The sequence below is a fragment of the Manis javanica genome, chromosome 9, assembly GCF_040802235.1.
Source record: "Manis javanica isolate MJ-LG chromosome 9, MJ_LKY, whole genome shotgun sequence".
NCBI lineage: Eukaryota > Metazoa > Chordata > Mammalia > Pholidota > Manidae > Manis > Manis javanica.
In genome coordinates this window covers 119,151,480-119,169,523 of record NC_133164.1, presented here as the reverse complement: position 1 = coordinate 119,169,523, position 18,044 = coordinate 119,151,480, and the positions used below count along the sequence as shown (strand labels likewise).

Below are 18,044 nucleotides of genomic sequence, written 5' to 3'. Positions count from 1 at the left end.
TTTTTTGTCAATAACCAACACAGTCTATAAAAGAGAATTTTGAGAGTATAGAAGTTACCAGTTACACCCAAAATTATTTGAAATTGGTATTATAGTATCCCCTTTCTAGAACTAGAGAACAAATAAAGGAATACTACTGAATAAAATCAAATGTGCATAAGTTATATACTTTGAAAATGTATAAAAGCCATATGTTTTTACATGGTGGTATCATTGAAACTTACCTTCCTGCCAGAGAAATGTTCTGTCTTCATTGATAACTTTATTCAAGAGTCAAAATGATTGAAGTTATGGTGGCAGTTGTGCCAATGTGTGGATTTCCAAATCACACCTCATCTCATCTGAGCTACTCAGTCCTTCCTTGAGAATTCATAGAGAAATGCACAGAGAGACGGGCAAAGGCGCATTCTGTTTATTATCATGAAGCTTTTGCTCAAATCCCCAGTATGATGTCTGAACATCATCGAATTATCTACACAGGATAAAGGCCGAAGAGTAAGGCAGGCTCGGCGGCTCCCTCATCCATCTTCTCTTAGGCCTATACCCGAACCTCCACTCAACTTCTAATATCAAGAATATCCTCTGAAATGGCATGTGAAAATTTCCTGTTATACCTGTGTTTTTATCTCAAAACTATGGGGGCAAAAATAAATTCCAGTGTTTACTATATGGATTGAAAATGGCAGTTCCCTTCACCCCAGTTTGTCATGAATATATGACCATTTACACTGGCTCAAATTTGTGGAATCATAGATTATATTTCCTAGCTTTTAATTGAATCACAAAATGGGAAACTGGTTCTAAAAGATGTCTGCAAAGAAATCAAAATGGAAGATAATATTAAGAATGTAAGCACGATTTAGCAGCAGAAAAATATTAGATGTGATTAGTATATTGTTCTACTACAGGCTCTGTGTTTTCATGAGTTTAAAAACAGTGGCAAAATAATTTGATCTGATAAAAATAAAACCAAAATTCGTATCACAAAAACCATTTACCATCTGCAACATGCTTCTAAATGTATATTGTGAGATCTTTGCTAATAATCAGTAATTTATTTTAAAACTAGGCATCCAGAATACGAAATGCCTCAACTTTTCAACAGGTGATTATACCTTACAAAATTACACTGAGCTGACAATAAATGCTTAGAACCCTTTTTTGGTTTCTTAAACATAAAAGACAAAACCCCACAAACTTGGGAAATACTTGTTCTTTTGAACACATTAAAAATGACTGAAATTATGCATGAAAGAATATAATAGCAAAACAAGATGCACTCCTTTGTCAGTACTGCTAGGAGACATGGAAAGCATTGCTGAAAACTGAAAAAACAATGTTAGAAAAGGTACGTAGTGTGGGAAAACTGTTATACAGTTGGATGAAAATACAGGTGTTGCTATTACATCAAGCTTATAGTTTCTTGGTGTATTATAAATTCTCTTTCAATAATGAAACACATTGAAAAGCTTCTTCCTATGAGCCAACAGAAATAAAAGAGAAGATACAGTCTCAATCCTAAATTATTTCTTAGATAAAAGACGTTTTATGGAAAAAATGTGTAAACAACCAGCAGAGCAACTGGAAGAGAGAGAATATTCCAGAGTGAGTCTCTGAGCTAGCCCCACAAGCGGATTTTCATTCATAAGCAAACCAGTGCAGTGACATGTACAACGTGTGACTCGATGTCATGGAAGTGGTTAGTTTTATACAAATGGCACTTTTAAAGTATATTAGAATCATTACAACATTTATGGAGAGATGGAAAATGATCATGAAACCCTTTTGTACCACAGTACACCTGTTACCATGGGATAAATTACTTAACCAGTTGTCAGATTTCAGTATTTCAAATTGACTCACCTTGTTTGTGAAGACAAATGGCTATATGCACATTTTTCCAAGTTAGTGTTTAAGCACACATGTACACACACACACACACTTCTCCTTAAATGAAAAGGTGACATTTGAACGAGTGAGAAAATTAACCATGTGTGTAAAGAAACTTATGCTGTGGAGGTGATAGTTTGAAAACAGCTATTTAAAAACCACCTGGGTTCCAGTCATGGCTTTGCCACTTGTTAGCTGTATTCAATTTAGCAAATTATGAAATCTCAGTGTCTTTACCAGGAGGGAGGTAATAGATCCAACTTCACGGGATTGTAGTTAGGATCTGATGAAAAATGTTGTAAGAAACATTTAGACCAGTTCCTAACAAATGGTCAGCTGCTCTCAATATCACCATCGCCACCACCCTCATCACTGATTTTACAAGTGTGCTTACTGCCCAACGTGTGAAGCTGGAACTACATTAACCAGAACTCCCTTTCTTGGATGTTTCTGGGCCACAGGAGATCTGAGAGGTTCCAGAGGTTGGAAGGGAGACAATGCCCACTGCATAGCACATGTATGATCCGCTGAGTCACCCCAGTGGTATAGAGCCTGGCTGGGCACGTGCGTCTCACCTCCATGAGGAAGCTCCCAGCTTCTGCAGGATACCTGTGTCACCAAGGTCAGAGGCAGCAAGAATAGGCACAGGTTTCAGTCTATTCTTATAGGGTTTCAGCTCGTGCTCGTGCAATTCCAGCCTCTTCATTCTCTGCCCTTCCTGACCACCCTGAACTTCAGGCTCAAGTACCAGCATGGAGATAGACTCCAAAGGACTACTTAACCCATCACTGTGTGAGGCAATTTCATATACATATAATGTGCATGCACACACACACACACACACACACACACACATATACCAGTCAAAAGAGTAGCAAAAGAATTCAAAAGAATTGCTCCAACACTTTAAACTAAACTGGCCAAAACAACCTGTCAACAGATTTTCTGGGAGTCCAGATGTAGATTCCTTTCTCCTTAAAGGCAACCGAGGTGTGAGAACCATACCAAAGGAAGAGCAGAGGTGTAGTTAGATGTTAGGGTGTCTCGCCAATGGGTTTCAGCCCTGGGCAAGTTCACTATGGATTCAGTGTGACCAAAGAAATGAGAGTAGAACATTTCTTGGGGTGAAAGGGATATACCCAACTTTATTATTTCCACGGTAGCCGGTCAATCATTAAAATCCCATCCACTCAGAGCAAGTCTGCACGCAGCAAGCCTGCCACTGCCTCTGGACCTCTCTGCCCACACAGCCTAACTCTGGGCCTCTGTCCTCGGCGCTGCCACCACTCCAGCCTCATCTCTGCTCTCCTGCAGCCTTGCAGCTGTGCCACCCTGTCGCCCAGAGCACTGACTCACTGAACACAGACAGCACGGCCACCCTCACTCAGCATACTGAGTATCTTCCCTGCAGCCCATAACTGATCTTGCACTAGATTTTATCCATTCTACAATAAGGAAGGCAGGGAAACTTTGTAGCTTTCCCTACTGCCAAAAAAATCAAAGTGAATTTCTCTAGTTTTTATTTTTTAATTGCAAGGAGAGCATACAGAGAAAATTCAATTCAGTCTCACTGCTAAATACTAGTAATATCATATTGCCCTTTCCTGATCATTGTCCAGTTATTCTAAGGGATCTGCATGGTGCCTGGAACCAGCTTCATCTCTATTTCATCATCAATTTTTCAGAATATTCTTCCACTGTTCAAAGTCATAGGCTCCAGGGAAAGACATGGATGGGACTATTCACAGTCCTGTTTGGTCTTAACCTCAGATCTCTCAGATTTTCCATATTCCTGTTTGATTCCGTTGTATCTCTCTCCTTTATCCATATTTATCTACAATAACCATTTATTCCTTTTAAATTATTTCTCTTTGTCTCACAGCATACTTCATAACTAGTACTAGGCACATCCCTGGTAGCTAATAGAAACTTATAAGGATTTCTTGATTGAAATAATAAACAGGCAGATAGACAGATAGACAGACATAGTTTTGAAGTACTTCTCTGTGTGGAAGATGTCTGCTGACCATATGGAAAATGATAAAAGGAAAGAAAAATGGACATTTTACCAAGGAAATATGCTACCAACTATTAAACCAGAAAAAGAAAATGAATGCTGTGCTCCCTATAAAGATCACAAAGTTGTCACGCGGTGGAAATGTAGTCGTTTGCCTTTAACTAGAGCGATTTAAAAGAGGCATAACTACTTCATTACACTTAAGAACATGAAAGATTTGGTCAGAACTGTTGCAAGCTCTCCCCCTTTCCTTGCTCGCCCTCAGGGCTCTCCTATTGCCTATTATTCACTTCCAGGACTTTGATGGCACCCTCATAATGGTCTTCTCAACAATACTACCATTAGAGTTTATGCAAAAAGTCACATTGGCATCAACTCTCCAAGAATGGGAACATTCTCTCAAGCATCATAAGCACTATTAGAAAGGATCTGAAATGTCTAGCAAACAATTAAAGCCCCTAAAACAGACTGTGTAGCTACGCATCCTCATTAAGAGATGGGAAAATGAAGGGTGCATTACCTTACAGCAAATTAGATGGGAAAGTGGAAAGCATAATCATATAATAAAAGACCTCATTAACTCCTCCCATTTTCCCAAGTAGACTACCGATTGTCATTCTAGCTTCCAGAATAGACTAACTCTCCTAAGCCCAAAGCAGATGATTGCAGAATTCGTGGAATTTTTCTCTTTAAATCAACCCTCTATGTTGAAGAAGAATATAATAGGCTTAGATCTTACTATGCTGATGGACAGTGACTGCAGTGCGGTATGTGGGGGGGAACATGATAATATGGGTGAATGTAGTAACCACAGTGTTGATATAAGAATGTATATCAATGAAAGGAAGGAAGGAAGGAAGGGAGGGAGAGAGAGAAAGGAGAGACAGAGAAAGAAAGAAGAAAGAATATAATAAACTTAGAACATCCAGAATTGGATTTTATATTTTATAAAAAAACTCCTGAGGTTTATAAGGTTCCTGTGCACATCACAAGAGTTTCCTCTATGTTCTGATACTGGGTGAGCTTCATAACAGTGTTCAGTATACGAATAGTCCTTGAAGAGAAAACTTTACTGTACTACATCAACTTCATTGTTGATCACAATATATCACAATAAAGCACAATGTAATTTATTACTCCTTTAAAGTCCAATAATTTATTTGCATAACCCTTTGCAGAGGAAAGTGATTTATTTGTATATTCCCATTTTAAGGTCATTGTCTACTCTTGAGAACTACATTTTAAAGTCTTTTTTATTAGATCATCAAGAATATCTTAATATCTATATATTGCACTAACCTTATAATCAGAAGGGTATATGTGGTATGTACTTTGAGAAAGATGCCCTGTAATTTATTAATTTAAAGCTTATTTTATTTTCTATCTTAAGATCTCATAGCCATTTGTGGCTCTGAGTTGTACAATAAACACTTCCTTCCTCGACAGTGCCTTTATTTCTCAGTCATCTCAGGTTTTAGTCACTTTAGCCATCATCGCTGCATTTATTCCATCATTCTGTTCTATAGTTCAGTTCTGCTCAGAAATTATGCAGCAAACAGTAAAGCCAAAAGCATGTTAACAGAATGGTTTCCTGACCCTCCAGAAAAGTGGAGCTCAGTGCTTGGTTTCACGTGTCAGTTGAAGGCTTAGTTCTTCAAATGTCGTTCTCGGATGGATGTTTCTGGCTTATCTTCTTATCTCAAAACCTGTAAATGTAAAGGATGGATAAGAAAAAAATCCATTAGAATCAATCACCCATCAATCAAATGAAATCCATGAGGAAGTGTAAACTAATATTTATGACTTAAAATTTAAATAGAAATAATGAATTGCAAATAGGGTCGGTTAATATGGGGAGTGAGAAAAGAAACTCAAAAGGAGCTGTAGGCTTTTTAATATACATTTTTTTCAGTGTTTATGAAATGGTGCCAAGAGCAACCCCAATGGCAAAGCTGGTGTTCCTTGGCCAACCCGGATGGAAGATTATTGTTCCAGTTTCTTGTCAGGCCCCAGGAATTTATATCAAAACAAATGATAATAGTTCCACATTCCAAAATGAAGAGCTAGACCATGTAAGCAGACTGGCATGTAAGGGGATAGAGGCCAATTGTGTATTCTTAGATGACTACCCATTCCCCACCTATGAAGGGAATTAGAGATTAGAGAAAGGGGTTATTAGGAATCATCACTGTGCAGTTAATCCCATTCCATATGCCTACAGATCTTCAACAGCAGACCCACGTCCACTTTTCCCATGAGCCAGATGATGCTGGCTGGTCTCAGGCTGTCAGAGGCGACCAGCTGCGGGAGCTGCAAGACCTCTGGGGTCAAGGGAAAACTTAAAAGTGAGCCAGAAGACATGCATTCTGTAGGATCCAGGAACTATCTGGTGAGAGATCTCAGCATCAGGAGGAGACAGGGGGGTTGCTCTGAGGAAGCCCCAGACATGTTACAAATGTGTCCAACGTAACGCCCTCCTCTGCCCCTTCCTCTCATCTCCATCATCAACTGGCCCAGAGTGGTCAGAGAGCATGGGTAGCTGGTGAGAGGGGATCTTATTGCAATTATTGAGGGTATATCACAAGGTATAATTAAGAGCATTACCAGATATCTTTCTTTTTCATGAAAAACACCTTCATTATCTTCAGAGCCCACCAGAAACAGACATTAGTGAAAATTAAACCCAAAAATCTTGAAACCCAAAAATCATGGAGACAGTAGACACAGTCCTGCTCAGGGTCTGTGTCCCAGTCTATCCTGTCCAAGTGTAAACACTTCCTTCATTTTCAAACATGAAAAAAGAACAGCATTACATGGCTTCATGCATTAAGCGGTATGCCATTAACAGGTAAGTCGCACAGTATGACTAATTAAACTGCTGTGTATAACACATGAAGCTGAAATGCCTCTGAAATACGGTATATCAGTAGTCAGAGGCTTTGAGAGCCCTGGCTCCAAGCTAACCTGAACAGAGCTCTTGGTTAAGCACCACTATGCCACCATCTAGAGTAAAAAATCCCAAACAGTCAAAGCCACCCTGAGGATCTAGAAATGAGTCTAAATTGCTAAGGGAAGCACATATAAGCACAATCTTGATTGCACATATAAAGGCAAGTCACAAGAATTAAATTTTGATAAGTCATGACCAAATAAATAAATTCTATGATTGAAAACAGTATTCATGTGCAGGCTACTGAATATTAATCCATTATTCCCTGCACAGTATTTTTTTTTTTTGGCAGGCTTACTGACCAATGAATGCCATGTCCTGCTCTTTGGAAGCTGTCCTGAGGTACTGTGACAAGCTCTGTGTGAATAACAGGAAACGAGGTCCTGCCATGGTTTTGCAATGAGGAGACCTAGAAGTACCCCAACTCAAGCACTCTATGTCCTCATGTAGCAAAGCCTTTTGTACCTAGGCCATTCTGGTGACACAAGAGATTTTAAAAAGGAGGGGCAGCATTATTTGAAAATAAAGAGCCAGATTCAGTCATTCTTATTTTACTCAAACCAAATATCACCAACCTGCATTATTCTGATAAATGGTAATGGCAGTGTTGACAGAGTCACTAACAAGATGCTCTTTGATTTCATTACAATAAAACAACTTGTCTCATCTTGGTTCATGAAGCAATTAATCCTGAAACTACCCTCCGATAAACCACAGAGATGTTTAGCCTAGCAGGAAAAATCTATTATTACCAAAATAAGGTCAAAAGTGGTATTGAAAAGTACAGCCTATCTGCACTTCTGAAAGTTGGAATATTCAGGTTTAATAACAGAAGTGATTTCATTTTAATTTGTGCAGAAAAGATGCCTTTTATTTAAAAAAGTGATGATAGCTAATGAAAACACAGGGTTGCTTGATGCCAATACTAGAGGAAGTCTGTGTAAAAAAGCAAAACAAATGACTGCTTTACAAAGACAACTTGGTATCTTTTGTTTTCTTTAGCAGGAGTTTTAATCTATGGAATTTTTATGTTTCTTTTTTTGTGTAATTTCTCTAATATGCAGAGGACTTAAACACATACCACTGTCACTGAAAATCAAAGGGTGAGCAAAGCAATATTTGATCAAATATGTAAAAACATGTTAAATGCATGAAAAAATATGTCAAATATTTACAGTAAGTAAAATACATACATAGTAATATGTCATGAGGTTTCATTTTTGAAGTAAAATCTCTCCCTAAATTGTCATTTATTGTATTTTATAATTATAAAGACTAATAAAAAATACAGAAATAGTGGGAAGAAAATAAAATGCCTATTAGATCTCCCACCTAGAGATAACCTACACATACACACACACACAGCACTCAGTATTGGTTCATATTGCACAGTCTTCCACAATCTATTTTGTTCTTCTAAAATTCAATCTTCTTATTTATGGTTTTCTACAATATAAGCAGTAATTAAGAAAATAATTAGAAAAAAATAAGTCTTAAGGCAAGGAATTTAACGTAAGCATTGGTGGAAAAAAACTAGAAAATGCTAATCCATCACTTTATTTTGATTCATCATCCAGTGTTCATCAATTAATGCTTTATTCATCATTTTATTTGAGCTCTTAGTTATATATATGAATCTCATTCAGTTGGCCAAATCAAGTAAAACTGAGAAGAACAGAAGTGGAGAAATTTACTTTAAAGCTATTTAGGACTCATAATTGACCAACTGGGTGTTGGTACTTACAGGTAAAGGATGGGACTTATCTTTCTGTACACAACTGAGTTTTAGTCCTTACCTAATATATATGGACATTAGACTCAACATAGAGCTTCTAAAATGTGCCATTTCCTGGGCTTATCACCAAACCAGTTAAATCAGAATATCCATGGTCCCTGACAGTCTGTACAAAAGCTCCCTGGGCTAAGGTATGGTGAAGATTGATGACTACTGGTCTACATGAAGTTTAAACCAAAAGACAGCATGATTTCACCAAGAGATGGACTACAGAGAGAAAAAAGAGGACACCTAAAGAGTGCGTCCTAGGCTAGTCCAGCTTTTAGGGAGGTTACAGAGGTAAGGAAACAACCACAGGTACTGACAAGGAGCTACGAAGGAGTTCCAGGAAAACCAAGGAGTTGGGGTCCTAGAGGCCAAATGAAAGAAGTGTTTCAAGGAGGAGGATGCTGACTCAGGGCAAATGATAGGTCAGAAAATGCAGCAACTGAGAATTAACCATTCAATTTAGCAAAATAAAGGATGCTGGTAACCTTTAAAAAAGCAGTTTTGCAGCAGCAGAATCACAGAACCCAACAATGGACTAACAGGTACTAAAGGGAAAGGGACTGGGGAGGATGGGTGGGTAGGGAGGGATAAGTGGGGGGGGAAGAAAGGGGGTATTATGATTAGCATGCATAATGTGGGGGGTGTGAGAAAGGGGAGGGCTGTACAACACAGAGAAGACAAGTAGTGATTCTACAACATTTTGCTATGCTGATGGACAGTGACTGTAATGGGGTTTGTAGGGGGGACTTGGTATAGGGGAGAGCTTAGTAAACATACTATTCTTCATGTAATTGTAGATAAATGATAACAAAAAAAAAGTGAAAGAAAAGGGGGGTTACTCACTGACAGGATAAAACTAACTGCAAATCAATGATTAATGCATGCTTTACATATCCTTAATTTTGATCTTTTAAAGGGTTTCAGATGATCAGCTATGGAAGTACATTTTTCTGATAATATTCCTTTCTCTTAAAAAAAAAAAAAGCAGTTCCTCTGTGGTGATCTCCAATTGGTTCTTCACAATGGTATAAAGGACATATCAAAGTGTGGGCAAAGGGTTTGTTTGTGTTTATATAGAGGATCAAAGCCTAATTTGCTACCCAGAAAATGAATTAAGATATGATATGAAGAAGAACTTCCAACATCAACATCCTCTGGAAGAGTCATTCCAGAAGATGATCATCAAAAAACTTCAACAAAGATCCTGGTGCTGTTGCAGTTGTAGCTGCATTCATCCCACCAGTTCCTGGACTTGCCATTGGAATAAAGAAGGAGATATCTAAGCTGGCCTGTGCAAACAGTAAAACAACAAATTTGACTGGATCTATACTGTTGGAACTCAACCAAGAATTAGGAGAAGTGCAAGTTGCAGTGCTCCAAAATCGTGCGACTATAGACTATCTACTGTTAAAAGAACGTATGGGGGGTGGAGCCAACATGGCGGCGTGAGTAGGACAGTATGAATCTCCTCCAAAAAACATATATATTTTTGAAAATACAACAAATACAACTAATCCTAAAAGAGAGACCAGAAGACACAGGACAACAGCCAGACTACATCCACACATGCGAGAGCCCAGCGCCTGGTGAAAGGGGTAAGATACAAGCCCCAGCACAACGGAACCTGAGCACACCTCCCCCGAGCTCCTGGCGGGAAGAGGAGTTGGAGTGGGGAGGGAGAGGGAGCCCAGAACTGCTAAACACCCAGCCCCAGCCATCCACACCAGAGCACAGACACAGTGCATGCGTGGGGTCCTGGAAACTAGGGAAAAAGGGCAGCAAGACCTCCAAGTGGGTTCCGAAGCTGATACCCCTGTGACAAAGAAAAGAGGGTGCTTTTTGAAAGTCTTAAAGGGACAGGGATGTAACAGCTGGACAGAAACAACAAAGGTCACAGCCCAGTGGCTGGAAATTACAGGGAAAACCGGGTGCACTAACCCCCTGGGCAACAGCTCTGAGACCCCTCATGGAGGTAAATAGCCAAACATTCCCCTGTCCATTACACCTCTGGGAGCTGCAAAAACAGAGAAGCAGCCTAAGGCAGGCCCCGCCCTCAGAAAGGGAGCTTCCTCCATACTGGCCAGGCAAGACACACAGACCCAGTCTACACGCAACTACCCAACACAAGCCACTAGGGGTCGCAGTTGTCCCAGTAAAGAAAGGCCAGTAGTAAGTGAAAAGTTTGGCCCTCCCAGCTGACAGTCAATAGCACCTGTCAACATGAAAAGGCAAAAAAATATGGTCCAGACAAGACTAACCCAGACATCTTAAGCATCTGCTACATCTTCCCCTGAGAAGGAACCTGGGGAGATAGATTTAACCAGTCATCCTGAAAAAGAATTCAAAACAAAAGTAATAACCATGCTGATGGACTTGCAGAGAAATATGCAAGAACTAAGGAAGGAGAATACAGAAATAAAACAAGCTCTGAAAGGACTTCAAAACAGAATGGACGAGATGCAAGAGACCGTTAATGGACTAGAAAACAGAGAACAGGAACGCAGAGAAGCTGATGCGGAGAGAGAGAAAAGCATCTCCAGGAATGAAAGAATTCTAAGAGAGCTGAGTGACCAATCGAAACAGAACAATATCCGCATTAAGGGCTCCCAGAAGAAGAAGAGAGAGAAAAAGGGATAGAAAATATCTTTGAAGAAATAATTGCTGAAAACTTCCCCAAACTAGGGGAGGAAATGGCCTCTCAGACCATAGAAGTACACAGAACACCCATGACAAGGGAACCAAGGAGGGCAACACCAAGACACATAATAATTAAAATGGCAAAGATCAAAGACAAGGACAAAGTATTAAAGGCATCCAGAGAGAAAAAAAAGGTGACCTACAAAGGAAAACCCATCAGGCTATCATCAGACTTCTCAGCAGAAACCCTACAGGCCAGAAGAGAATGGCATGATATACTTAATGCAATGAAACAGAAGGGCCTCGAACCAAGACTACTGCATCCAGCACGATTATCATTTAAATATGAAAGAGGGATTAAACAATTCCCAGACAAGCAAAAGTTGAGGGAATTTGCCTCCCACAAACCACCTCTACAGGGCATCTTACAGGGACTGCTCTAGATGGGAGCACTCCTAAAAAGAGCATAGAACAAAACACCAAACATATGAAGAAGGGAGGAGGAGGAAGAAGAAGGGAGAGAAATAAAGAATCATCAGACCATGTTTATAATAGCTCAACAAGCAAGTTAAGTTAGACAGTAAGATAGTAAAGAAGCTAACCCTGAACCTTTGGTAACAACAAACTTAAAGTCTGCAATGGCAATAAGTACATACCTTTCAATAATCACCCTAAATGTAAATGGACTGAATACACCAATCAAAAGACACAGAGCAATAGAATGGATAAAAAAGCAAGACCCATCCATGTACTGCTTACAAGAGACTCACCTCAAATCCAAAGACATGCACAGACTTAAAGTCAAGGGATGGAAAAAGATATTTCATGCAAACAACAGAGAGAAAAAAGCAGGTGTTGCAATTCTAGTGTCAGATGAAACAGACTTCAAAATAAAGAAAGTAACAAAAGATAAAGAAGACATAATGATAAAGGGCTCAGTCCAACAAGAGGATATAACCATTATAAATATATATGCACCCAATACAGGAGCACCAACATATGTGAAACAAATACTAACAGAACTAAAGGGGGAAATAGAATGCAATGCATTCATTCTGGGAGACTTCAACACACCACTCACTCCAAAGGACAGATCCACCAGACAGAAAATAAGTAAGGACACAGAGGCCCTGAACAACACACTAGAACAGATGGACCTAATAGACATCTACAGAACTCTACATCCAAAAGCAACAGGATACACATTCTTCTCAAGTGCACATGGAATATTCTCCAGAATAGACCACATACTAGGCCACAAAAAGAGCCTCAGTAAATTCCAAAAGATTGAAATCCTACCAACCAACTTTTCAGACCACAAAGGCATAAAACTAGAAATAAACTGTACAAGGAAAGCAAAAAGGCTCACAAACACATGGAGGCTTAACAACATGCTCCTAAATAATCAGTGGATCAATGACCAAATCAAAATGGAGATCCAGAAATATATGGAAACAAATGACAACAACAACACAAAGCCCCAACTACTGTGGGATACAGCAAAAGCAGTCTTAAGAGGAAAGTATATAGCAATCCAGGCATATTTAAAGAAGGAAGAACAATCCCAAATGAATGGTCTAATGTCACAATTATCGAAATTGGAAAAAGAAGAACAAATGAGGCCTAAAGTCAGCAGAAGGAGGGACGTAATAAAGATCAGAGAAGAAATAAATAAAATTGAGAAGAATAAAACAATAGCAAAAATCAATGAAACAAAGAGCTCGTTCTTCGAGAAAATAAACAAAATAGATAAGCCTCTAGCCAGACTTATTAAGAGGAAAAGAGAGTCAACACAAATCAACAGAATCAGAAACGAGAAAGGAAAAATCACGACGGACCCCACAGAAATACAAAGAATTATTAGAGAGTACTATGAAAACCTATATGCTAACAAGCTGGGAAACCTAGGAGAAATGGACAACTTCCTAGAAAAATACAAACTTCCAAGACAGACCCAGAAAGTAACAGAAAATCTAAACAGACCAATTACTGGCAATGAAATTGAAGCAGTAATCAAAAAACTACCAAAAAACAAAACCCCCGGGCCAGATGGATTCACCTCAGAATTTTATCAGACACATAGGGAAGACATAATAACCATTCTCCTTAAAGTTTTCCAAAAAATAGTACAGGAGGGGATACTCCCAAACTCATTCTATGAAGCCAACATCACCCTAATACCAAACCAGGCAAAGACCCCACCAAAAAAGAAAACTACAGACCAATATATCTGAGGAACGTAGATGCAAAAATACTCAACAAAATATTAGCAAACCGAATTCAAAAATACATCAAAAGGGTCATACTCCATGACCAAGTGGGATTCATCCCAGGGATGCAAGGATGGTACAACATTTGAAAGTCCATCAACATCATCCACCACATCAACAAAAAGAAAGACAAAAATCACATGATCATCTCCATAGATGCTGAAAAAGCATTTGACAAAATTCAACATCCATTCATGATAAAAACTCTCAGCAAAATGAGAATAGAGGGCAAGAACCTCGACATAATAAAGGCCATTTATGATAAACCCACAGCCAACATTATACTGAACAGCGAGAAGCTGAAAACTTTTCCTCTGAGATTGGGAACTAGACAGGGATGCCCACTCTCCCCACTGTTATTAAGCATAGTACTGGTGGTCCTAGCCATGGCAATCAGACAAAACAAAGAAATACAAGGAATCCAGATTGGTAAAGAAGAAGTTAAACTGTCACTATTTGCAGATGACATGATACTGTACATAAAAAACCCTAAAGACTCCACCCCAAAACTACTAGAACTGATATCGGAATACAGCAAAGTTGCAGCATACAAAATTAACACACAGAAATCTGTGGCATTCCTATACACGAACAATGAACCAACAGAAAGAGAAATCTGGAAAACAACTCCATTCACAATTGCATCAAAAAGAATAGAATACCTCGGAATAAACCTAACCAAAGAAGTGAAAGACTTATACTCTAAAAACTACAAGTCACTCTTAAGACTACTTAAAGGGGACACTAACAAATGGAAACTCATCCCATGCTCATGGCTAGGAAGAATCAATATCGTCAAAATGGCCATCCTGCCCAAAGCAATATACAGATTTGATGCAATCCCTCTCAAATTACCAGCAACATTCTTCAATGAACTGGAACAAATAATTCAAAAATTCATATGGAAACACCAAAGATTCCGAATAGCCAAAGCAATCCTGAGAAAGAAGAATAAAGTAGGGGGGATTTCATTCCCCAACTTCAAGCTCTACTATAAAGCCATAGTATTCAAGACAATTTGGTGCTGGCACAAGAACAGAGTCGCAGACCAGTGGAACAGACTAGAGAATCCAGACATTAACCCAGACATATATGGTCAATTAATATTTGATAAAGGAGCCATGGACATACAACGGTGAAATGACAGTCTCTTCAACAGATGGTGCTGGCAAAACTGGACAGCTACATGTAGGACAATGAAACTGAACCATTGTCTAATCCCATATACAAAAGTAAACTCAGAATGGATCAAAGACCTGAATGTAAGTCATGAAACCACTAAACTCTTGGAAAAAAACATAGGCAAAAACCTCTTAGACATAAACATGAGTGACCTCTTCTTGAACATATCTCCCTGGGCAAGGAAAACAACAGCGAAAATGAACAAGTGGGACTATATTAAGCTGAAAAGCTTCTGTACAGCAAAAGACACCATCAAGAGAACAAAAAGGAACCCTACAGTATGGGAGAATATATTTGTAAATGACAGATCCGATAAAGGCTTGATGTCCAGAATATATAAGGAGCTCACATGCCTCAACAAACAAAAAACAAATAACCCAATTAAAAAATGGGCAGAGGAACTGAACAGACTGTTCTCCAAAAAAGAAATACAGATGGCCAACAGACACATGAAAAGATGCTCCACATCGCTAATTATCAGAGAAATGCAAATTGAAACTACAATGAGGTATCTCCTCACACCAGTAAGGACAGCTGCCATCCAAAAGACAAACAACAACAAATATTGGTGAGGCTGTGGAGAAAGGGGAATCCTCCTACACTGCTGGTGGGAATGTAAATTAGTTCAACCATTGTGGAAAGCAGTGTGGAGGTTCATCAAATGCTCAAAATAGACTTACCATTTGACCCAGGAATTCCACTCCTAGGAATTTACCCTAAAAATGCAGCAATCAAGTTTGAGAAAGAAAGATGCACCCCTATGTTTATCGCAGCACTATTTACAATAGCCAAGAATTGGAAGCTACCTAAATGTCCATCGATAGATGAATGGATAAAGAAGATGCGGTACATATACACAATGGAATACTACTCAGCCATAAGAAGAGGGCAAATCCTACCATTTGCAGCAACATGGATGGAGCTGGAGGGTATTATGCTCAGTGAAATAAGCCAAGCAGAGAAAGAGAAATAGCAAATGATTTCACTCATCTGTGGAGTATAAGAACAAAGGAAAAACTGAAGGATCAAAACAGCAGCGGAGTCACAGAAGCCCAGAATGGACCAACAGGTACCAAAGGGAAAGTGACTGGGGAGGATGGTGGGTAGGGAGGGATAAGGGGTGGAATAAGAAGGGGAGTATTAAGATTAGCATGCATAATGGGGGTGTGGGAGAAAGGGGAGGGCTGCACAACACAGAGAGGACAAGTAGTGATTCTACAACATTTTGCTATGCTGATGGACAGTGACTGTAAAGCAGTTTATAGGGGGGACCTGGTATAGTGGAGAGCCTAGTAAACATAATATTCTTCATGTAAGTGCAGATTAATGAAAAAAAAAAAAGAAAGAAAGAAAAGGGGGATTACTCCCTGATAGCATAAAACTAACTGTAAATCAACGATTAATGCATGCTTTAAATATCCTTAATTTTGATCACTTAAAGGGTGTCAGATGATCAGCTATGGAGGTATATTTTTCTGATAATATTCCTTTCTTTTAAAAAAAAAAGCAGTTCCTGTGTGGTGACCTCCAAGGAGTTCTACACAATGGTATAAAGGGCATATAAAAGTGTAGGCAAAGGGTCTGTTTGTGTTTATACAGAGGATCAAAGCCTAATGTGGCTACCCAGAAAATGAACTAAGATACGATATGAAGAAGAACTTCCAACATCAGCACTCTCTGGAAGAGTCATACCAGAAGATGATCATCAAAAAAACTCAACAAAGTTCCAGGCACTGCTACAGCTGTAGCTGCATTCATCCCACTGGTTCCTGGACTTGCCATGGGAATGAAGAAGGAGATATCTAAGCTGGCCTGTGCATACAGTAAAACAACAAGTTTGACTGGATCTATACTGTTGGAAATCAACCAAAAATTAGGAGAAATGCAAGTTGTAGCGCTCCAAAATCTTACAACTACAGACTATCTACTGTTAAAACAACATATGGGATGTGACCAGTTCCCAGGAATGGGTTGTTTTGATTTGTCTGATTTCTCTCAGACTGTTCAAGTACAGTTGGACAATATCCATCATATCATAGATACATTTTCACAAATGCTTAGGATGCCTAACTGGTTTTCTTGGTTTCACTGAAGATGGCTGGTAATTATAGATCTGCTTTGGTTATGTAACTATATTCCTATTATGTTAATGTGTGTGCACAATATAATTAGTAGTTTAAAACCTATACATGCTTATGATACTCTACAAGAAGATATGTCAAAGAAATAATCAATCTTCCCATGTTTTCTTCCTCCTGCTACTTCTATAGCTTTTCTTCTTCCTTCCAAATTACAACCCTTTAGTAGAATTCGTGCCTCATATCGAAAATTACCGAGTATCATAATTACCTCAAGACAAATGCTGGGCATAGGAGCCACAGGGCATAAATCTACAAAGAAGTAAAAAGATAACCTTTTCAAACAATAATGCTTCTCTCTCACCAACTTTACATTTCCCTGTATAGCCCTGGAAGATGACTGGTTAGCCAGAGACGGGTAAGATTCCTCAAGGGAGGAACAACCTAAGGCACAGTCGCAGGGGGGCCATCAGGTGAGAAATTGGGGATCAACAGAGGTGAGGCTTAGAACCTCAACCCCCCTGTTTTGAGAGAAATCTTCTGCATCCGTGGATGTTTTGTTGCCCTTGTCTAGCTCGGATTAGCACATAGTCTACAGGCACACACCTGATCATCTACATTTGGCCTCTTACAGCACTAAATTATGTTTTCTACCTTTATCTTGCATCTACCTACCACTTCAGCATTTTATTAAAAAAATAATAATAATAATAATAATAATAAGGGAGAAATGTGGGATTCACACATAAATCAAGTATAAAAATCAAATGAATAATCATAATTGACCTGATTGTTTATAGTTCATGATGCATAATCAAAACCAAAAGTTTCTGTGATGACTTCCCTGCACTGTTCACCATGTAAGAACTTGTTCACCATGTAAGAAGTTGTTCGTTATGCTTCAGAAGATTGGAGACTGTTGAGAATTAGGCTTGGGGTTGATTAATGATTGTGCATTGAGTCCCCTATACAGAATTTTATTGTTGTTAACAACCATTTGATCAATAAATATGAGAGATGCCCTCTCAAAAAAAAAAAGCAGTTTTGGTAGACATCTAGTAAAAGGGCAGAAAATTTTATTAGAGTCTGTTTAAGCAAAAGTGGAAAAAACAGATATTGAAAAAAATCTTTCCAGAATTATTGTTATAAATAGAGCAGAGAACTGGGATGGGAATGAGAAGACATAGTGTCAACAGAAAAATATTTTCAAGGAGGAAATGACAACAAGCCTGGATGC

At 38.9% G+C, this 18,044-nt stretch overlaps 1 protein-coding gene and 1 long non-coding RNA gene across 3 annotated transcripts in view; both read right to left on the bottom strand.

Annotated features, from left to right (window-relative positions):
• LOC118968784 (uncharacterized) overlaps window positions 1–2,644 on the bottom strand; it is a 346,238-nt gene extending 343,594 nt beyond the window's left edge. Inside the window, exons 1-2 of the mRNA XM_073213297.1 lie at window positions 2,466–2,644; window positions 225–228 (exon numbers count right to left, since the gene is read on the bottom strand). Coding sequence (XP_073069398.1) covers window positions 225–228; window positions 2,466–2,644 — 183 coding nt within the window. The remainder of the gene's footprint in view (window positions 1–224; window positions 229–2,465) is intronic.
• Window positions 2,645–4,784: 2,140 nt separating this feature from the next.
• LOC118968785 (uncharacterized) overlaps window positions 4,785–18,044 on the bottom strand; it is a 57,501-nt gene continuing 44,241 nt past the window's right edge. For both annotated transcript variants that reach the window (XR_005056637.2, XR_005056636.2), the window contains exon 4: window positions 4,785–5,613. This is a non-coding gene — a long non-coding RNA (uncharacterized lncRNA). The remainder of the gene's footprint in view (window positions 5,614–18,044) is intronic.